Raw genomic sequence first — 23,415 nt, 5'->3', positions numbered from 1 at the left:
TCTGCCGAGGCAGTACTGTAAGCAAAATTAAGAATTTCAAGCAAAAGGTAATTAATATTCTGAATGCTCCTTTCTGGGAAGGAAAATTCGTTTAGGAAATTATTTGTGGTAGTTACACAATATACCGTCAAAAATGTATTTCTGAGTTGTTTTTCATGCTATGAAAGAATTTAGTGGGTTTTTTTCCCCTGAATCTTTAGGATGTTCTCTGTAATTACAATGTTGATAGAATGACACTTTCTGACATCCTCTAAATAACAGTAGTATCTCCAGCTGATAAGTTAGGAAAAGACAGTGAAATTAATCCTGTAAATCTGAGGATATTGTTTAAAATAGAGGACAGTTACTGTTTAGTCATGTGTTCTTTGCTTATTAACTCAGTGTCTTTTTACATGGAACTGTACTGTTCGGTTTATTCCTCGGAGTGAAATAGATTCTGCTTTCTTTTTGTAGCTAAAACACAAGGGGAGCTGTTGCAGTAAGTTGTATTAATATTTAAGAAAAAAAGTAAAAGTTAGCAGCAGCTTGTTAGATAGGATACCTTATACCTTAAAGAATTGCTGTCAAGACAATTGTAAATGTTTTATGAACTGAGCAGGTTTTTTTGTTTTGTTTTGTTTTTTTTCCAGCAGTAGGCTCACATAGGTGTCAACTAACTTAAGGAGATAGGAAACAACCATCTCATGTTTCAGAACTTGATGGATGTAGCAATATTAAGTAGCTGAGCGGTGTTACAATTTTTGTTTTTATGGTAACTGCTATTTAACAGTTTATTTCACAAAGATCCCACAGGACGGTAAAATTCACTGCTTTGTTGAATGAGGCACGTAGTAGTACGGGCTTTCATTAAGTTTGATGAGTGAAGGCTTGGTGAACTCTGGATGTTGACAGGGAAAACTAGTAAACCTTTGAAATTAAAGTAGAGCTGCTTGAACAGCAACATTCTGCCTTTATAGTGTAATCGGTGTACTGTACACAAAATCGGGATGGTAGGTTCGTGTATGCCTTACTCAGTAGAAGAAGGTGTATCTTATCTCCCATCCAGTAGTGTATAATTACCTGCAATTCTGTAGTTGCAGGAACAGAGCTCTAATAAGAATATCTTTAGAAGTGGTGGTGAACAGTAAGTTTCCCCCCAGAGTTAGAATTTGCTTGCTTCCCATTATCTCTGTTAACCTGATAAGGGAACTTGAAGAAAAATTCTTTATTCAAAAAAATCTTGTTCTTTGCCTGTTGATTTTGCTGATAACTGCTTGTAACCCGTTCACAAACAAAAATAGTTTCAAGTGGCATATGTAGCTGAGAATCCCTTACTCAATCTTCTGGATAAACTGTTGTGGGATGTTTCTAATTGATAGCTCTTACACGTTTCGTGTTGTAGTACCCAGACATAGTTTTTTCAGTGTGCATGGAGGAATTGGTATCTGATACAAAGTAATAAATATTTTACCTATTCTTGAAACAAGTAATACTTGAAGAGAAGTTACTTTAATTTGTTGATAACCACAACAGTTCTCTGTCATTTCTTGGTTCCAATTTGTGAGGCTATGCTGTCCTAACACAGTAACACCCTTCTTCCCCTTTCGTTTTCCTTCCTCTCCTCCTCCCGTCTTTCGCTTCCTTTCTTCCCCGTTTTTATCTTCCTCCAAATCTGTAACAATATGATTGTCACTCTGAGATGACTTCCTAACAACATTTAATTGGAAAAAGTAGAGATCAAAGCAGACATTGACAAGGCAACTAACCTACTGATAAGAATGGATGAGTATTCAGAATTCTATTGAAAAACATTTTTATTGCAGATAAAAGTATTTTAAGTGAGAGGAGACAACATACTGTAGATTGATTAAATCTAAAAAATATGAATTATGTAAATATGCAGTTCAGCCTTATTTTAACTCTTCATGTTCAGTGCTGCCTAAAAGTAGCAAAGTTGTGTTGGTTTTTAATAGCCCTTGATTATCTTCACTTGAAGACACTTCAAGCACTGGCAGGCTGACTGCATGAGTTTTGAAACATCTTGCTTTGTCTTTTCGGGTGCTATTGTTGAAGTCAGGAGGACAATCTTAGAATTGCAAGCACTGTTTATAAGTTACTAGCATTGTTAATGTTTAGTAGGCGATAATTTTTTAGTGTGGTGGTACATTGTCTTAAAGAATGCATATCATCAGCTTGTTCAAGTGCAGTGCAAATTACCGCAGAAGGCTGTTCCATCTCTTTAGGATGCACTGGATCATTTATACTGAATCACTTGAAGTTTCACCTTGTACGAAATTCCACTCAAGGTGGGCAAAAGGCCTGAAAAAATAGGTCAAAAAATGCAGCTGTATAATAACTGATTAATTCAGGGACTTGCAGTTTATTATGTTGTCCTGCTTGGCATATGAAGAGTGGCAGATCTCTGGCAAACACTTCAGCTTTCATCATTCTCTGAGATGGCAACTCCAATTTCTGCTTGCTCTTTGAGAATGAAGCAGAAATTAAGAACGGTTTCTTCTAAACAGCTGTAAAAGGTAAATAAATGGTTTGTTACCTTTCTAACAGAACAGGGTTTCTGGATGTGCTTATATAAGGACTTTGAAGTTCACTTGTATATCAGTTTTTTTTTTTTTCCCCATTTGGATACCGTGCCCAGCAATGATATTTCCCAAATTATGGGGAATATTTATATTCAAAGAAAATAATGTGTTGGTAAAAGCTCTGCATAAAATCTTTAAGATGGTAATTTAAGAAAAAAAGGGTTGCAAGAAATTAAATAGTCTGCCTGAGCGGGTCCTGTTGGGCAGCTGTGAAAGACAGCTAGGCTCTAGGTTTTTTGATAAAAGTTATTGACAGATAATTCTCATGCTTTCTCATGTTTTAGGTTGGGAACAAAAATAAGCTTTATTCATTCAAGTTCTTAATGGCTCTTTCAAATTTTCATTTAGACCAGTATTCAGTAGATGAGAGGATAGAAGTACTTAAATGGAAAATACATAAGTATTTTTACCAAGATGCCTTGACTATTTGTATTACTGCATAACTGAGGGAAAAAAGTCAATTCTGCTTTTAAATCCTCATAAGTAGTCTATGCCAAGATACATTAGAAGTAAACAATCCTAAATATTAATGGCTTTCTGTGGTCATTGTATTTCTTGATTTTGAATGACGTATCATTGATCTGTATGTGATTCAGGCACTTAGTCTTGTATTTTACAATCACCTATGTGTGCATTGACTTGCCATAAATCATACATGCTAGAGCTGAGTGGATTCATATTGTAAAGTTATTTTTAAATTGCTCAAGTTTTATGTGTGCACTTTTGATAGCATGTAATGTATACCCCAGTCATTAGTCATTTCTGTACTGTTCGAACAGTTTTGCTTTCTAGAAAAGAGTTTAAAAACATTTTTATGAAACTTTTTTGCTTGTATGTTCTGTATTTTTTTTCTTTCATATTTGTCTGGAATGTTTTCAAATTCTTCCACCAGTGTTACCTCCCAGGTGTATAACTTAAAATGTCTTAAACAATAGTTGTGCAACAACGTCATCCCATTGTTACAGTGTACAGACCACCAGATAATCCTTATCTTGTGAAAGCTGCAGTTACAGATGTTGATGACTTTTCCTTTCTGTTGTGCAGTTCACATTCAGCTATTCTAGCAGGTTGTTCTGATGAGCCAGAGGGATGACTTATTCCCAGTTTTAGAAGGATGCTAGTAGATACGTGATGAGTTCTTAAGCATTCTTTTGAAACATATCAAGCTTTGACTCTTCTATGAACCTTCAAACTGTATTCATTACATGTTACCTACGTTTCCAAATGTGAAAATTTCCTATTTAGGATCTTCAAAGCTGCTGCTATTTAGCATACAGGCATCAGCACTCTCACATCATGGGCTCACGCTGAGCTTTCTTAGCTATCTTTGAACATTTTTGAAAACTTTGTTTCCAAGGATATTCTTCACTCCAGACTTTGTCTGTCATCTTCATGTTTAAAGTAACTGGCTCCCGTGTTGTCTGCATACTGTGAGGACTGTTTTGAGAATCTGTAAACTTTGGCATGCTCAAATATTCATCAGTGTATTCTGGCAGAAGGATTGTTCCTAATATTCTTAATGCACTTCAGAATTTACTGTTGGAAATAGACATTCTTAGGGTTACTCTAAGGTTCACTTTTTGAAAACTTCGTGGATGTCTTCCTATTGCTACAGTTCACAAATTTTCAAGGTTTGCATATTTAAGACTTCCGATTATTGATTAATATAAAGTATTCCTTTACCCTGTCTGCCTATATCTGTATACATAAATTCTCTTGAAATAGGGTCATCTCTCTTCTTGTTCTTATTGGAGGGATTTTAGGTACATTTCGAAACCATATTCTTGATGAAGGTTGTATTCTGTTCTTTCAATGACTTACAAAAAAAATTTCTCTCAAAATAGAGCACTGACTCAAAGTGAAGTCTTGCCCCTTTAGAAACCTGTGCTGAGTGTTAGTATTAGAGTACATGGAACACTTGTATCATTTGCACTGTCTCTGGACACTGCTGTAAGGATGGCTTATTTATTTAAAAGCTTTGTTTCCTTTCAGTGAGATTTAATGGCTTTTTCACTGTCTTCCAGGTTCTCATATTAACTAATATCATGCTGGGTATTTATCTCTTTGGATCCTAATTATTTTCTGTTATCCTCAACATGGAATGGAATTCAATTAAATGATCATTTTGGAACGCAGAAAGACAATTACATTTGAAGTAATTATTTTGGATCATGTTGGAGACACCAGCCATCCTTAAAACAAAACAAAACAAAAAAAAACATGAACACTGTTGGAGGAAGTCTTTGACATATATGAAACTGTGTTCTTCATTCAATATATTGCCCCATTTCCGTAAGTTATAAAGTTGTACATGTTATAGTATATGTGACACAAATTGGTCGCAGATTTTTACCTGTCCCAGTGTTCTTATTCCCAGAACATGCTCTTTGAGAGCTGGTTAGTTATGGATGTTCCATCTCCATCCTCTTTCCTTTCCCCCCAAACCAGTCTAACCTTCCTTGGAGAAGTAAAGCGTACAAGAAATGCTCTACCTATTTTTGTGCATTTATATAGTTTTGTTAAAATATACCGTTTTCTAAAATCTGCTTTTTTAATGAGTCTGGCTAAGAGGTTTTAACTCATACTGGTAAGTGCACAAGTCAGGGCTTGATAAGCTATTTCTTGGTAAAATGAACTTAAATACTTTTATGTAAGTACTGGTGCACTCTATGCAGTCTTTTTGTATGTTCCCACTTGTTTAGTGGTTGAAATTGTTTAAATAATTTCATCATTTCTCAGCTCTTCAGCTGTGGCTTTAATATAGCACTTTTCTATATTTGGATGTGTTAATTTTTGCATTAAGCTGTACATAATAACGTTTGAATAGCTTTAAAAAATTTTTATATGAGTTCTGCTTCTTTATTTTTGTGACAGCAGAACTACAAAATGAGATTGCAGCCTTAAATGCACAACTGTGTGTTCTAGGATAGCATGTTGTGCATTCATAGAACATGCTACTCTTTGGACTTTCCTGGGTCTTGTTCCTCTTTCATTTTCCAAACTTCTGCTCTGTCTTTCTGTGGTTTACCTTTTCCTGCTTCAGTCAATTTGATACAGACATCAGGATTCTGACTTGTTTGATGCAAGCAGTTAGTGAATATTTTAATTGCAGTGTAAAGAACAAACTGCTACTGTTAAGACAAAGTGGAAGCTTTTTTTAATAAGTATAATTTCAGGGCAGTAAGAAACTTGTGAACAGCTATCAAGCTGATCTTCCTTGGTTTTTTTTTTCTTAAGTTTATAGCTGTGTTTATTAGGGTTTCTTTATTTTTAGATCCTTACATTTGTACTTCATGGTTCATATGGCATAAACTGGTTCATATCATAAAATTTCTATGTAAATTTAAGTCTAGAACTTAAGATTGGGAGCAACAATAACGCTACATTTAAAATTGGTAGCAGTCTCCCCCCCGCCCCCCAAATGTTGAGTTCTGCCTGCAAGAGTTGACTGATTTTGTTTGTTTGTTTTTTGGGGGGGAGGGAGGAGGGGTTTTTTTGGTTTTGTTTGTTTGTTTTTAAGAAACTTAAGAGCAGATGGAAAAGAAAAAGGAATCATCCACTAATGAAAGCTTTTAGTTTGATGTCTTTTCCACTTGAGGTTGGGAGGGCATGTCAGTATTGCAGTACTTAACCTAATGAAGTTCTACCCCATGGCCTCTGCTGAAACGTGACTGTTTATGTGTATAATACATTTCTCTTAACTGTGGAGGAAGCTTATTTGATGTACCAAAATCATGAGCTTTTTGAAAACATATGGGCATGCATGGCTTTATTGCAAACTTACCCAGGCTAGTAACATGAAAAAGCAGGATGAGCTATTTCTCCCATGGATTTTACTATTGGACCTTTTTAGTAGTATCTTATACTGAGCCAATAAAATACAAAGGCCTTGAAACAAATGGGGATCTTCTATCTCACCACTCCTAATAGCTACAGGAGATGAGATGTTTCTGCATGGGAGAAGGAGTTTTTTAGTGATCTAGAAAACAAGTTCCCAGTTAAAGCATTTAAATGTAGGTCATTTGTTTATTTTTTGCACATCAGACATACCATAACGCTCTTCAAAACTTCATTGCCTAGATTCTTCTATTAAATTATGAGGTCATTTGGGCAACTGCTGCATCTGCGACTAGGTGTGAATGTGTTTTGTTTAAAATATGTATTGAGATCTTCCTTTCTTAAAAGAGTGCCTGTTGCTTTTCGTTTCTGAAAAGTGGACTGTGTAAGCTGAGTCTCATTCTGGGCTTGGTATTCAGGAAATTTTTTCCAGTTTATAGCCTGCATGTTGTTTGTTTTTTCCATGCTACCACAAGTGAGAGATGAGGCTAAGAAGCTCTGAATTCTTTTGCACTTTAATATTTCATATTTGTCAGGAAAACAGATTATTGCTTTGCACGATTGGAGACCATTCTACAGATTACAGAACAGTTTCTGAAAATGAAAAGAGTTTATTTAGCGCTTTTCAGAAAAGAGTCATGAGCTAGCTGAATTTGTTGAAAGCTTTACAGAGTTTCTCAAGCACTTCCATATGGAGTCTTACTACTAAACTCAAAATACAATTTGAGACTAACAATCTATCAGTCTTGTTTTATAGTTGAATTCCAAATACTCTTGCTCTGGACCTTTATCCCTCACAATATCCTCTGTCTGAGTCGTCATAAAGGAATTAACCTCTGGGATTTCAAACCCTATGTCAAACAGCAAAGACTGGTGTGGACTGGGTTTGTTAACGCCACTGATGACTGCTTAAAAACCTCACTTACTGTAATCTTTAAAACGTATGCTAGTGAATTAAATAAGTCGTTTAACGTTTAACATGGGTTACGTTTAAACCAAGACAAGCCAGGAGTACCACTGAAGAGAGCCGTCTTCATTGCTGTAGCTGCACGTTTCCATTGCTTGCCTTTTTTTCAGCATCAGCAATCGTGTGATCACGTGGTGAGATGAATTAACTTGTTGATTAGGCTGGTTTTGGTTGCTTTGTGCACTGCGTGGCTGAAAACTGTTTTGGTACCGTCTATTTATTGGTACTGACATAATGAAGATGAGAAGAATACATTGCTAGGGGTTGAGAGCTGCACTGTCCATTTCAGCGGCAGGACGTTCATAGACTGACTGAAGCAACTGAAAAGCAATCGCCCTGCTCCCCCCAAAGAAGCATCAAATAAGAAACAGTTTAAACCAGAACTGGTATAGTACCACATGCACAAGTCATGTTTGTGACCCATATGGTAGCATGTTTGAGACATACCCTTCCAAGATTAAGCATAGATCTCCTTTGACTTTCCCAGTCTGTTGGGAGCCTGAACTCTACTCTGGTTCTAGTAACTATTCAGTCCTCTAGAATTAAGGGATTAATCTGTAATCTAACATGTTTCTGGTGACAGACAACCTAATAACTAGATACCTGAGTGTTAACTTGAGTAATGTGTCTCTGGCTTGTGGCAAGATGAAAACAAACCAGTTTTTAGACCTCACTTGGAAATAGGTCTGACCAGATACCCAAGAATAAAGAAGTTATCTGCAGAGACCTAAGAGGTTTCCTTTTTATCTTTACAGAATGGCTTTTCAGTTTTTTGTCTCAGATACTTTGTAAAGTGTACTGTGATATTTCATAGGGGATTTCAAGTTAGTTTTCTCATAAAACATGGTGATTTGACAGATCTTTAAGCATAGTCTAGGACTGAACTCCTGCTTAATCCCCAGCTGTTTGTACTGACTTGCTGAGAATGAGCATGAGATTAATCAATAGCCTGTAGCTAGATGCTTCAGCACTCAAGACATTGCCACCTTTACTTTTTTTTCTTGTATAGGAAATCAAAATCTGAGAAGTACTATGCATATGTATATGTAGTTATTTAGGCAAATCCAAGAGTCACACAACACTTAGAAGCTTTTAAAATATTTTACAATGAAAGATAAATGGCAAAGAATTCTTTAAATCTTTTAGAACATTGAATAAATTCTTCTGTTTCTCTTAAAAATCTAAAGTTGTGTTGTTAATCCAAAATGGAAGCTCTTTTGAGGAAAAAGCCTTTTAAATCACTGTATGGGAACACCTTGAAATAGAACTGGATCATGTAAAGTAACTTGCTAAACAGAAGTTCATCAGTTCTTAACCTTCTTTGCAGATGCCTGTATAGCAGACAAATTGAAAGAATTGGAACTTTAAAAGTAGTTCATAATTGTTTTCTAGTATAATGCTTTATGCAGAGGCATGTGAAGGTATGCAAGAAGTTTATTCAGCTATTTCTGAATAAACAAAGATTGTGATGACCTTTAAGACTGTGTATCTACAATAACCGATTGTTAGCTAATTGCATTGTCTTAAGCCAGTTCATTTCTGTTGATAGTCTTGAGTCCGTGTTGGATTCTTTATTAAAAACCAAAAAAAGGAGGGGGAGGGTGGCCAGTTCTCTTTCTGCCCCCTCTCCCCTCTGTGGGGAACGCTTCGGAAAACTACACGTTAAACCTCTTAATTTGTCCACTTTAATTAAATATGAAAAAGGCTTAATAAGAACTATACTTTTTTTTTGAGTAAGCAAACCAGAGACAGACTTGTGGCAGCTCAGCACATACAAATACCAAATCAGTAGCATGTAATGCAAAAGCTTTCGGTCACCTTTTCATTACAATTAATAAAATATTCTCTAATGTATACAGACTCCGGTGCCAAGGGAAGGACAGTCAAAAATAATCAATTACTGATTTTGATGCCAGAACTAGACATGATCATTTCAATATGAACTTATTGAAATGTTCTGTAACATCTGAAGATAACAATGGAAAGACTTCCATTGATTTTCAGTAGGAATTAAATAGGGTCGCAAGAGAATCCCTACTTACCTTTATTTTGGATGTTTGAAAAGGATTCTTAGTATACTCTGCTTGACTTACAGTTCCAACATCATAGACAAATGAGTCTTGTGCTGAGATTATGAATCTGCAAGTTTTGTAATGCTTCTTTTTTCTTGGTTTTTCTACCTAGCTTTTCCAGACTGACTGTGACTGTCTTAATATACCACCTGTGGAAACATTACATAAAGAGACTAATTTGATAATCCATTTGGCATTTCCCATACTATAATCCTCACCTTGTTAATGTTATCTAAATTTCCATCCTGACTTTAAAAACTGGACTACAAGAGCCTCCTAATTACAATATTGTGTTTTGAAAATGAAATGTTTTGTTATTTTTCATGTTCTTTCCTTTTGGTTATATGAAAATACTTAAGAGTTACAGAAAAATGATATACATGTATGTATATGCACACTTTTTAATGAAAATATATAATTGTTAATGAAAAGAATGTGATTTCCGGTCTAATGCAGTGTATTTTTATGTTATGTTACAGGTCTGTCAAATGGTTTTGGAGATGGAAGTAAAGAGAGAACATTAGATGATACTCCTGGAAGAAAAGTTGAACCTCGCCGCCGTTGTGCATCAGAATCTAGTATTTCATCTAGTAACAGTCTTTTATGTAACTCAAGGTAAAAATACGAATCTGAAATATAAATTTGAGGTTGCATATATCAGTTTTATATACTACTTGTGACCCCTGTTGGAGGATCACAGCTATTAAAAAAATAGTGGCATTTAAAGTTGTGTGTCAAGTCTAAGACACCTTTGAGGACTGCTGGTATTCATTTTTTATGTTCAGATTATTGCAGGTGTGGTTACACTTGACTGTGCACATTCTCCCTCCCTCCTTCTCTCTCTCCTTCCCCATACATATATATAGTTGTATGTGTATATAATTTTGTTTGTTTTAATTACCTCTCCAATCCTGAAAACTAAAAATGAATGTGTTTATTGGGGGGGGGGGGGGGGGGGGGGGGAACAGTCCTTAAGGGAAAGTGAATTCCAAAGCCCAGTCTTCTGCCCAGGGAAGATGATTTCCATAGCTGCTGAACTGTAGAGTATTAGTCCATGATTTAGGTTACTGGCCAGTTATTGCAGTGATGATAGTACCTACGCACCAACTGTTGACCTTCTCTCAGTGGAATCTTTTGTTAAAGATCCTTGAACTAGGCAAAAAGAGGTCATATGAGCCTGCACATCCATTTGATACTTTAGAACAGGAAGGAAGGACACTTGTCTGTCAGAATGGTGACCTCTGTCCTCATTGATACGTATTTCTGTGTCACCAGTGCACATCTTCCAAAAACATACTAACCTCTGGGTAAGAGGTAGCTACCTCCAGCCCTAGGATGTGAGAATTTGAAGGAAGTGGAGTATATAGAAGGGGTGGGATTTGATAGGTTTGTTTGGGGCCATGAAACGGCAATTGTTTTGTGCTGTGCTGGCCTAGAAATGTGATCTGTTGACAGTACGCAACTTTGAATTGTTCATGTAGTGGAGGAGGTTGTGAGGTTGAAAATAATGTGATAGAAGAATGGAGCTTGTTAGAGTGGGATGAGGCATACAGAAATGTAGGACAAATCTGTTGAAAAAAACTTTGTTCATCTGCTTGTGACTGGTATTAAATTGCTTAAGGGGATGGTGTTAATACATTCGTGTCAAACTGACTCTCAAAAACAAAGAGAATTTTCCGTCTCTTATGAATGTGATATATTGAGAATATTAGAATAATTCCTCTTCAAATTCTTTGATCTCTTAAGGAAAATTCAGGTGTGCAGTAGAGACTCTTGAGAAAAAGTTTCTACTTTGTGTGGAGATGTTCCTATCTGCAAGTGAAAGATTTGAATTTGTAATGAAAAATGAAAGAGAAAGTAGTTGCATTTTATATGTAGTGGGGCTATGGGAACAGAGGAAACTTGTTACAGTAGATATTGGCTAAATGGAAACACTTAGGACAAAGCAGCTTCTCTCATGTTGTGAGTGTGTAATCTGCACTGCAGTTGAGCTGCAGATGCATACTGTTTGTCTTTTGCCAATAACCGGCCAATATGTACACAAATACTGAGTTTTTTAGCTTTTATATTGTTGGTTAATTTGTACATGTTTTATGAAATTAATGCTTACTGGTCTCATTGCAGAATGTACTGGTAAATTTTAAATTTTTGTTCAAAATCTTGATTTGTAGTAAATGAAGTTAATTAACAAGTAATGGCTCTAATGTTAATACTTCGGCAGTTTCAGCCTACCAAAGTGTGGTAAAGGTAAACCAGCACTTATACGAAGACACACGTTGGAAGACCGAAGCGAATTGATATCGTGCATTGAAAATGGAAACTATGCCAAAGCAGCAAGAATTGCAGCAGGTAACTACAGACAATTGTGTTAAGAATACAATATAATTATATTTTGTCTGTTTACTTACAGATTCTAACTTTTTTATTTTCTCTGCTGCAGTACATTCTGAAAGTGGTGGCCATAGCATTGCAGAAATTGCTAAATGTCAACTTTTAAAAACTTTAAAGAGAAAGTAGTAGTACCAAGTTTTTTGAAACTAAGTTTTTGATGTAAATAAGGTTACTCTAGTAGTACAAGCAAAGTTTGGAATGAGTCACTATTTGTGGTTCCGTCAACATTTTTCATTTGAGCCTTTTGTTCTAAGGTTTATTCTGTATATACTCTTTTGCATAAATGTGTTGAAAGATGAGTGAGACGCGGTCCCCTCTTATTCAGGAAAAATTTGAAATCGGAGAAAATTTTAACATTTCTAAGGAAATTGGAAATTTCTAAGAACAACATAATAGATCACCAAATGTTAGGGGAAACATGCTTAGTGATGCATTTTCCATCAGTTTCTGTATTTTATTTGTATCTCTTGGTTTAAATAGGTAGTCTCATCCATAAGAACTGTATCTATGTAATACAGTGTTCCCCCTGCATCAGCCTTGCTGTGTCTAGGAGGCCTGTTTTCAGTTTCTAACCTTAAAACTCCTCCCCCTCATCTTGGGTGTTTCTTGTCCAGGACTCCTTCAAGTTTCTCTAATGCAAACAGACTGTTTGCCTTACTCTGTTATGTCCTCCCCATATGATCAGTCTTGTTTAATTCCTTGCAGATAATCTGTTTTCATCTGCTGCTTGGTTACTCTCAGGTTTAATATCTTTATTACATGTATTTTAGCCTATTATACAAGTCTTAGCCTTTTCTTTCCATCTGCTTTTTCCTCCCCTCTGTCCTAAGCAGTCTTGTAGTTAACATTTCTACTTGGAATTCCTGCACCCCTCTTTTTTTTCTCTTGTTCTTTCTTTTTCTCTCTTTTTTTTTTCTCTCTACCCAAAAGTCTTCTTAGTCTCTCTTGATTACACTTAACAGCATTATTTTATATATTACTGTACATTCCCTCTAACTTGTGCTCTTTCAGCCACCACCTGCATTCTGATACCTCAGCAGATCAAAAGGGGGAAACGAGTAGGAGTAAAGGAAAGTGAAATGTCCTGCATCCATTCTGTGCGTAATTGGAATTTTATCATGATTTACTTTCGCTAGTAAAATCCCAGATTTCACAAAAACTAAATTGCAAGGTTGTCCATTCTTAGCAAAGTGTCTCAAACAATTTTGCTTGACGAGTATACGTGCTTTAGAAACAAACACAGTGCATACAGCTGTGCTGATTTGACTGCTTTGAGGATTGATTAGCGGAACATTTCTCTGCATTTGTCTCAAATAGCTTTTTTCTCTATACAGTCTTCATTTTGACAGGTAAGTCACTGACAGAGATTGAAGAGAAGACTTGCCCAGCCAAGAGTTACACAGTAAAAGGGAAGGTCTCAATTTATCATGTTTGCTAAAGCATGATCATTTGCTCTGGAGATACCACAGGTACCTCCTGAGTAGCAGGAGGGGTTATGCTGTGCTCAGCATCATTGGATTTGCCTGCAGCTTTAGGTGTTAAAATCAAAGTAGTCTCTGTATGCCTTAAAAAAGGAAAGAAAAGAGAACAACACTGTGCATACTTACTCTAGCCACAGTTCTGTAAATAGACTTTCTTGTCTATTTCTGGTTTAAAACAAAATTCATGAATAATTGACTAAGAAAAGCTCACGTTCCTTGCTGAAAGCTGTGCAGATGCTGGGTTTGAAGCTCTTAGCTCTGATTTTTTTGAAGACCTGAGTGCCTTCAAGTTTTGAACTTTGTGACCCTGACACCTAAAAAGTCTTTTTTTTCTCAAGTTTCCTACATGGAGTTAAACATCAACTTTGTTATGAAAATGTTCATGGGGGGGGGGGGGGGGAACCTAGTTTTAAAAATGTTGTGAGAAGTAGAAAGTTGGTAGGGAGAGGAAAAAAAAACAAAAAAAATCCAGACAAAACTGTTAACCGTACATGTTAGTGCAGCAACCCTTATCACCAAACAAAATAAATTCTTACAATGGAAAGATTGCAAGACTCTCCCTTACCGGTTATATACCTGAGAATTCTTTGAGGGAGCCTTGCTATGTGCATCCAGTGAGATTATTTATGCCTCCCAGTATTTAAATGTTGGGTTTTTTGCATCAACTCTGCAGCTGAGAAAAATGTAAGCTTTATAGTTTTTCTTTGTCAGCTGCCCTTGAGAGCACGACTTGTACTGCTTTTATGTAACAGTTACCGTTCTGTATATGTTTTCAAAATACAAATAGTCTGCATATGAAAGACACATTCATCTAAATGTTTATGACTGTGTCTAGCTGTTACCTGAATATTTAATGCACTAGTATTAATAGAGTAGAGAAATAAAGAAGCTGCCTAAATTACTTTTTCTGTTGTGTTGGAATTTCCTTTGACCAACTGTTTTATTTTGAGGTGCTACCAGAATTGTTCATTTGGATTTGTTATGTCTTTCCATAATATCCAGTATGTTATGTATTTACCTATACTTTCAGAAGTATAGGAATGCCTGTATGTATTATTTTTGTGGGTTATGCACCTGAAAAATACTATTACAGCTTTTCATGAAAAAATGAAGAACATCCTAGACAGACCTTTCAGTTTCCCTAAAAAATATACACAAAGCAACAAATACGAGTTTAACCAGTCAGTAAATTTAATAGCAGTTTTTCCAAGGTTATATAGTTCAGTAAGCGATGGCTCCTGCTGTGGTGTCAAGTTGTTATGAAATTTTGCTTTATAACAGCTGGTGTTATACAAAGTAGGAATCTCTAAAATTGTATTTCCCAATAAAATATTTTCTTGGAAAAGCTGATAACTACTGTTACTGATTAAAAATAAATTCTAATTGAATAAAAAGCCTATCTTTGAAAATTATCCTAGAATATATTGCAGAAAATGCCTGCCCTCTTCTGCTGATCACCTTAAGCACTTTCTCTTTGCTATTTGTACTTTTATAAGGTTTGAGGACACCTTCTGCTAGCACTTTTCTTGATTTTTTGAGATGGAATGTATATCTGCCTGTCAGATTTTATTGCACTTCTTGCACATGTTGCCTGTTTTTTAAATGGGAGCAGATTCAGGAGAACTGAAGAAAAATTTTACCTTGGCAAGCAGAGAGCTACTTCTGTCAACTGTTGCCTTGCAGCTAAAAATTGTGACTGTAACCTCTCAGCTGTATTTTGGTATCAAGTTTCCTCCTACAAATGCCTCGTCTTTCCAGCTCGTGAATTCTTTCATTCCTCTCTTCCTTCTGTCTCCTTCCCCAGTTCCATCTTGAGGGGATAACCCACTGACCTTTCTTTAGGTGTGTCTTTAGGGGGCCACAGTTCTAGCTGACTGAAGGACTTCAACCTATCTTGTCCTTCAGCCTAGTGGTGAGCTACAGAGAATAGAGCTGTAAGAACACTGGTAGAGGAGAGCAATAACAGAAATTCAGTTGTTGGTTATACTGCCTGCTGAGAAGGAGAAACCACTATTGAAGCTATGTAATTCCTTGCATCCTCTTGGTTGTCTTGAACTCTGTTGTACAAAAGAGCTAGGCAGAGACCAGGAGGACTGATTAAAAAATGTATATATCAGACAAGCATTTTAAGTTATCAGGTGATAATCCTGCTATATGTTATATGCAGTGCTTTTGAAACATCCATGCAACTTCCATTTTCAGTGCCACCACATCTTTGACAGGACTGTCATAGTTTCAGAAGAAATTAGTTGTTTGGAGTACCTTAATTTTATGTTTTGAGATTTTTCAAAGGGAAATGATTATTAGAATTTGGGCCCTTGCCTTCTGAGTATTGAGATGTTTTAGGATGTGCCGTTTCCAGAAGCCTCTAAAAACTTATTTTTTATCTGTGGGCTTGGATTAAAGTACTGTTATCATTTAAAGAAGTGTTACGAACATTACCTGTTTTTTGATATGAGGATGAAGGATGGTATTCAGATGGTATTCAGAGATTTTGATTCTCATGATCATGGATATGGGTGAGGAAACAGCTGAAGAGGGATTGTTTAAGGTTTGATTCTTTACAGTATTAGTCTTGTATTTAATTATTATTTCTTCTTAGAAGTTGGGCATAGCAGTATGTGGATCTCAACTGATGCTGCAACATCCGTTCTTGAGCCTCTAAAAGTGGTATGGGCCAAATGCAGTGGATATCCCTCTTACCCAGCTCTGGTGAGTACGCAGCTTCCCACCACTAGTACACTAGCGATACTGTTTCTGTTCTGAAAATCTTGAAGTAAGTAATTTTGGATAATTCAAAAGTTCCCATTCAGTTTGAGTAAAAGTGAATTATTTTGCCCTCTTTACAGCTTTTTGATGAATCCAGTTTGTAAAACTATTGCAGTATCAGATGCTGAGTCAAAAATTTCTTCTGTCTTACCCGTTATCTGATTAATTCTCTTGCTGCTCTTTCTTATTGTAATATAGGTTATCCTTTGTTTAAAGGATCAACTGAGTAAGCATTTGACTGACTTCTCGTCAGTGTTAGAACTATATGCGTTCTACTTTTAAAATCAGTAGAAAAATTTGATCTGCAGTTTATTAAAGAAAAAGAGTTGGAAGAAATTGAATGATTGTATCCAGTTGTAAATCACATGATGGACACTTGAAACTGTCACACCTTTGTTATTTTAGGAGAAATGCGTACAGTTCTGCTTAAATTAATAGTCTGTAGAGAAAGTGTTGTTCCTAAAGTGTTTGAATGGCTTCAGGCCAGTGGTTTTTAGAAACTGTGCAGATAAGGCTCAATTTATATAGTAGACTGCATAATCTTAATGGCTGTGTTAATATATGGCAAGATAAGACAGGAAAACCGACAGTCTCAGGATGAAAGGAGTGGAGGTGAGCCTTCATTGCACTTGACTTTGGGTGCCCACAGTGGGTTGACCCAAGCACACTTGGGTCAGGTGCTTAGGATTTGAGGCGTGCAGTCGTCTCTCCAATGATACATTATGGTGTTAGATCCACATCCCACAGTATTAAGTTTTTTGTTGTCTTGATTTCCTTAATCTGTTTATTCTGTGATACTGTGGAGTGTTTGTAGGGGAGGAGATGGTTAGAAAGGGCATAGAATAACAACTCCTCTTAGGCAGCCACTAAACACTCGATAACATGGAGCACTACCTACCAAGCAGTTTTTCCGTCAGCTGAATTAGTTTTATGTTGTTAGTTGCAGTATATTTTATTCTACTTTTGGACCTTCATCTGAAACAATTTGTGATTGTCATTAAATATTTCAATGGAAAAATAAGTAGCCTTTTCTGATCATTAAATTGCTTGAGCAATATTTTGAAAGCAACTTCAGGGTTTTTTTCTGTTTGGGTTTTATTGCTTGGTTAGGGTTTTTGTGTTTCAACTTCTGAGTGCATGACATGTTTTTCCAGAAAGAAATAATCATATGTGAACATTGGCTGCTTCTTTAGGGTGTCTCAAATTCAAAACTCAAAACTTGAGATCAGTTATCACTAGTTGTTTTTAGAAACCTTGATTCAACTTTCTCATTTTGAAACCTTCTCGTCAATCTGCAAAGTTGTACTAAGTGAAATTCTGAAGTGACTTAAAGAAGAGCTAATGTGGGTAGAAAGTGCTCTGTAGATAGCTTTTGTCTTTTTCTTTTTTTTTTTTTTTTTTTTTGAATGTCCTGTTTATTTCAATTAATTTTACCCCTGTGCCTATTCAACTTAAGCTAAAAAGTTACAGGTGTATGTAACACAAAGTCTATTTATATACAGTGGCTGTTCAGTTTATGGTTCTTTTCCCATTCCCAGCTTTATTCATAATAAAGAAGCCCTTAAAGTGGATGATGTAGTTTTAAAAATTAGAAACTGTCCTTTTTTTCTGTTTTTATAGATTATCGACCCTAAGATGCCTCGTGTTGCTGGCCATCACAATGGTGTTACAATACCAGTGCCACCTCTGGATGTATTGAAAATTGGAGAACAAATGCAGACCAAATCAGACGAGAAGCTTTTCTTAGTACTGTTTTTTGACAATAAAAGAAGTTGGTATGTTATTGAAACATATTGTTTAATGCAGTGACTTACAATTTTAAAAACCTGTACCTTAAGTCTAAAAGAAAGTTGAAACACTGTCTTTCCTATGGATGTATATAATGGGACTGTTCTTGGACCAAGGCATATCATCACTGAAAGATATTTTATTTATGGCCAGTCTGGAAGTAAATAATACAAACTGTTAGTTAGTTGTCTTTTGGTTTGATTTACAAGCTTTCTGTTTTTGGTCTTGACTTGGCTAAATTGTTTGTTTGACTAAACAGACTTTTTAAAGTTACTTGTTTGTCTCTATCAGCCTTCATCTTTGCTTTCCAAATGACAACACTTTTCCCACTCTGCTCAGGTGTACTTTCTTTAATTTTATGATCTCCAGAGTTAAATGCTTTCTTAACACTCTTATTTGCAGTTCTTTGCCGTATGTCAATTCTTCATCAAACCTTCCTTTTTCTCCATTTCTTTCAGTATCAGCAGTACGCTGTGTGGAGCCTGAGGGGAAAATGCACACCATAAAACAATTCTTTCTGTTCCGTTAGCTCTTTGTTTGTTTTTCTGTTAGTTACAGAAACTTCTCACCTACTTCTTTTTCTTCCTTTCATCAAGGTCTCTCTTTCCTTAATCCCTCTCCTTTCTTCATTTCCTCACAGTTCAGGCTACCTTAAAATCTTTTTGTATCTTAATTCTGCTCTTGAATTCACTTCAATTTCCAGATGCCATTTTCCCTATTAACTGATTAAATGTGTTGTATGTAAATGCTGCCATTTTTCTGACTCCCTCTGTCCCCATACATTATTGCTTAAATGACTTCTTATGTAAAATTCAGAATTGGTGATTCCTTTCTGTCCTCTTAGATCCATTGGCTTAATTGTGATTCTTTGGCTTGCTTCTCTCTGTTTGCTCATTCTTTTCTTTATTGCTTCTTTGGCATGTCCTTCAAAGGATCTTCTTCGTTCAGTTGTGCATGATTCTGTGAGATTTTGCTTTCCTCTGCCTGTCTGTCAGTGGAGAACATCTGTTTTTCAAAGAGATTCAGTATTCCGATTCTCATGCTGTCATTGGTACTGCAAGTGTAACACAAGATCTCTCTAGCCACTTTGTTAATCATTGCAGTGACTACCTCTTGCATGATCTTGGGAGTCCTTCAGCCTCTCTTCGTCTTCATGTCTGGGTTATCCTAAGTTTTTCAGATATTAAACATATCCTGCATGGATGAACAGGAAAAGCTAAATATTTTCTCAGGCTTTTTTTTCTATATAATGGCTAATGTGCTGCCCCCCCCCCCTTTTTTTTAAAACACCTCTTTTATCCTGATGATTTCGGCCATTTCAGCACTCATCACTCTTAACTCATTTTTGCTTCCTTATACTCTTTAACCCATGTCTATGACTTTCATGCACATGAGAATATATGTCATCAGTCTGTGATAGCAGCTTCTATAATCTATGGATCTTTTCAGATAAACCTATCTTTTCCCTCTGTCCTTTGCATTTGGAGGACTTTCTGAAAGCTTTCTCTTTAAAAAACAAAAAACAAAAACAAACCCCCCACACATTCTTAAATCTTTTCTCATGATCTGAATTAAAATGTTAATGCTTGGACTGCTGCCCACCATGCTGATCACCGATGTGATTAATCGTTACCGTTCTATATCTATACTGTTCTGTATCCTTGTGTTGTCGTTTTAAATATTTTTGGTCTCAATCTGTATGCTCCGTACTTTGGGATTGTAGTCCAGAGTGCTGTAATAAAAATAGTATTTCAAGAGAAGCTTTTTCTATTACTCTTGAAGGAGAAAGGAGGAAAAAAAAAAGCTTCAGATGAAAAAGTTAATACTGGATAGTTTAGTATCGAATTTGCAGCTTGTTAAGCTGTAAATGGACTCTCAAAATGAAATCTTTAAACAGAAGTATGGTTTCTGCCATTTGCAGGGCTGAAATTGTGGACTACAGTCCACAATATTTTAATAGATGTTCATTAGTTTATTGACTTTTTATTTTTCTTAATATACGTAACTTAAAATTAATTAAAATACTGATTTATGGAAATGAACAAAATATATTTGATTTTTTTTTTTTTAATTTAAATGGTTAAAATGCTTTTTCCTTTATCTAGAAGTATGGAGTGTAAAGCTTTTTTCCTTATCACTCCTCTGTCCCCAGCAGTTAATGGTATTCCTGGAACTTAAAAGAGAAAAGTAATCTGAATACTGACTTAGTGGGATTTCATACTGCAGGGTAAAAGCATACTGATTTTCCACCTAAAGATCAAACTGAGATGTCTTTGAAATGTAAGGCAAAAATTCATCATCTGCAAATTCCTTGTAATACTGGAAATGAAAGAATGAAGAAAAGTAGTACTGTGTCAGCTGAATCTTGAGCCACATCCATTATTAGTTGCAGTTGTCCTCAAAACAAATTACCAGTATTTCGTTCTAATTCTTTTTAGTTGGTATTTGTCATTAAACGGTATATTAGTTGTTGAATTTGAATGTAGTCTTTATTTTGCGAAAGATGCTTGCTTAATATTAAATCTCTTTAAAAGATAGATTTAAGGCAAGTAGGTACTAACTTAATAGGAATTCTGTCACTTTATTTAAGATGGCAAATTTTTGACTCACTAAATGAAAAACTTGATGTAACAGCCCTTACAGTGAACAAAGCAGACAAACTCCTTCATTTTATTCTATATTTAACATAATTATTTTGCTCTTTCTTACAGGCAGTGGCTTCCTAAATCCAAAATGGTGCCCCTTGGGATAGATGAAACCATAGACAAGTTAAAAATGATGGAAGGCCGTAACTCAAGCATTCGTAAAGCAGTAAGAATTGCTTTTGATCGTGCTATGAATCATCTGAGTAGAGTACATGGAGAGCCAGTCAGTGACTTCAGCGATATTGACTAACAAAGATTCTACCAAGGCATGAAAAATACCATACACAGAATACCATACACAGACTTGAACTCTACTAATGAACCTCTTTGTCTAAAAGAATGTATTGAAGATAAAACCCCTTAATTGTTGATTCAGTGGCTGAGTTCTGCAAACTTGAAATAGTCGAGCAATTCTTCTAAATCACCATTGCCATATTGATTAATGATATTATTGTGTTGTAGTTTGGAGGATTTTCCACTAAACCTGTTAAAATGTCTTGTTCATAGTGTTCATAATTGTACATAAATGTATATTCAACACTTAACTTATTCTGATTTTAGAGGTAGCTCTTTAATTCTTTTTACAATTTTGCTGGGGAGGGAGTTGGTTTTTGTTTCCATGCTTTCCCCCCCCCCCCCTTCCTTTAGTTTCCTAAGCACCATCTTCCAGCTTAAGGTGTTTAGTGCATTTGAAGCCTAATATCAAAATGACATCAAATATATGTTTGCCTAAATCATATACAATATGGTGCTGCTTGTATCATTTCTTCCTTGGTCTGTAGCTTCTGAAAAAGACTTCTGAATGTTTGTGTAAATCATTGCTCTTTGCACAAAGTACCACGTATTTAAGATTGATGTAAATTTACAGTTACAAATATGTATTTTAAGAAAGGAAGTTGCATTATTTTGGAGGGTACTTTGTGAGAAAGACATCAAGAGAAAAATTATGCTATGTACATCACTTGCGAATCACCAAAAACACTCCATTGTTGCCCAAAATAACTTCTTATGATTGTTTTTGTTTTAAACAAACCTGGCTTAAAGCCTGCAAGCACATTATTTCTTTCAAAACCATATCCCATTTATCTCCCATGGATTATATTTTGTTGATATAGGTGCCTCCCTGTGTTTTATTTATTGTAGAAAATGTATTAATTTGCTTTATAATGAAAAATAAAATTGACAAATATATTGATATGCATTTTTATACAGGCACATGAGAAGACAACTTGCTTTGGGAGAAAAATGTATTGGAAATTGTATAAAATAACTTGATGGTTTGTGTGTAATTTGATTTTTTTGTAACTTGTAATCTTTTGTTTCCAATGAGGGGATTTATGTAACTTTTAATTTAGAACACTTTGGTAGCAATAGAAACTTTGGATACATTTTTGTATGGTACATGTGATGTATATAGAATTAGTACTTTATTTTTATTTTTAAGAAGTAAAGCATTATGTTTGGGCAGGGGGAAGAAGGCGGGTGGGTTTCCAGAACTGCATTTTTATATTAAAAACAAAAATAAAGTCAAGATATTGATTGTTGAAGCTACTTTATTCCTACGTTCACTGAAATACTGAATTTGTAACAATGAAAATGGAAAGGTATGTTTGCAATGTGATTTATAATGACTCCATTATTTATAAATGCACTGTTTGAACTCTTTTGCAGTGATATCTTAAATACTGTACCAAGTTATATAATATGAAACACCAAATAATGCATATGAATGCACGAAGTATTTATGCCCAGCTTTTTTTATAAAAGATTAGCAAATACAGCAAAACCAATACTTTTTAAATCTTTTTTTAAAACTTCATTGAGTAGCATACTTCATTGTTAAACCTGCTTGAATCTTTATTTTAAAGGGACAATTACTTTTTAAATAATTTTTAATGTTTTTATTCTCTATTGTTTGTAATACCCCCTTAGAAGCTTGAAATAAAGTTTCTTTCTCAACTGTTAATTTTGTCCTGAATTTAGCCCCTGAAATTTTGCTATAGTGCCCATTCTCTTACTCCATGACAGAGATGTTAAAAAGTTGCTAGTTCCAGAACCTGTTTTCTTGCTGTGGCATGCAGTGTCATCCTTACTCAGACCTCTACATGGTTGGTATTCCACTTACGCTATATTAACTGAAAGCAGTTGCCTATAATGGATTCTAATAATGGCAAAGATTATGTGGATTCTATAAATTTGGTTGGATAAATTTCACAAATGATTGAGGAAATAGTTTTGCTAGTCTTGATAGTAAACATTGCTTTCAGAGGAGTAATGATAGCAGGTATCTCATAAGGATTGCGATTGTCATGCTGTGCTGTGATAGAAACAATTGCTACATCAGGTAAAAAAAATTCAATAAAAATCATTTGACTTGATTAGAACATTGTGGAGTGGCTTGGAGGATGTGCCATATAACCGTGCCCATCTTTGAAGGGAATGGAGCTTCACTTGCATAATATTAAAACAGTAAAACCATTTGTGATCTGTTAGAATTGTCTTTTAAGAGAATCTTCATAAAATAGCTTAGTTTTCATAAAATAGCATTAGATCATATTTCAAACTAGGGCCCTCAGATATACTCAAAACTAGTGTGTATGAAACCAAATGATAATTCACAGCCTGAGTCTGGCAAGCAGTGAAAATGGTTTTTTGGACCTCTCAGCTCTTGGGAAAACTAACTGCAGTTTGGAATGGAGAAGTGATAATTTGGTACCTGTATGATAAGAATTTTGGTATCTGTGAAGAATGTAATTGCAGTATAAAGAGGATATACACACACCCAGTTGCAAAATGATTCTTCAGAAGGTTTCCGAAGTTGTTTCATCAACTGCTTCTGGTAGTAGGAATATTTGGGGGGGAGGGGGTAGGAAGAGTTCCTTTTTG

At 35.4% G+C, this 23,415-nt stretch overlaps 1 protein-coding gene across 1 annotated transcript in view; it reads left to right on the top strand.

Annotated features, from left to right (window-relative positions):
- BRD1 (bromodomain containing 1) overlaps positions 1-22,495 on the top strand; it is a 59,636-nt gene extending 37,141 nt beyond the window's left edge. The window contains 5 exon segments of the mRNA XM_064506228.1: positions 9,935-10,070; positions 11,677-11,804; positions 15,930-16,039; positions 17,717-17,871; positions 20,596-22,495. Of these exon segments, the coding sequence (XP_064362298.1) occupies positions 9,935-10,070; positions 11,677-11,804; positions 15,930-16,039; positions 17,717-17,871; positions 20,596-20,779 (713 nt within the window). The 3' untranslated portion in view covers positions 20,780-22,495.
- Positions 22,496-23,415: the final 920 nt, after the last annotated feature.

Source organism: Dromaius novaehollandiae, chromosome 1 (genome assembly GCF_036370855.1).
Source record: "Dromaius novaehollandiae isolate bDroNov1 chromosome 1, bDroNov1.hap1, whole genome shotgun sequence".
In the NCBI taxonomy this organism is placed as follows: Eukaryota; Metazoa; Chordata; class Aves; order Casuariiformes; family Dromaiidae; genus Dromaius; species Dromaius novaehollandiae.
This window is presented reverse-complemented; position numbering and strand designations above follow the sequence as displayed.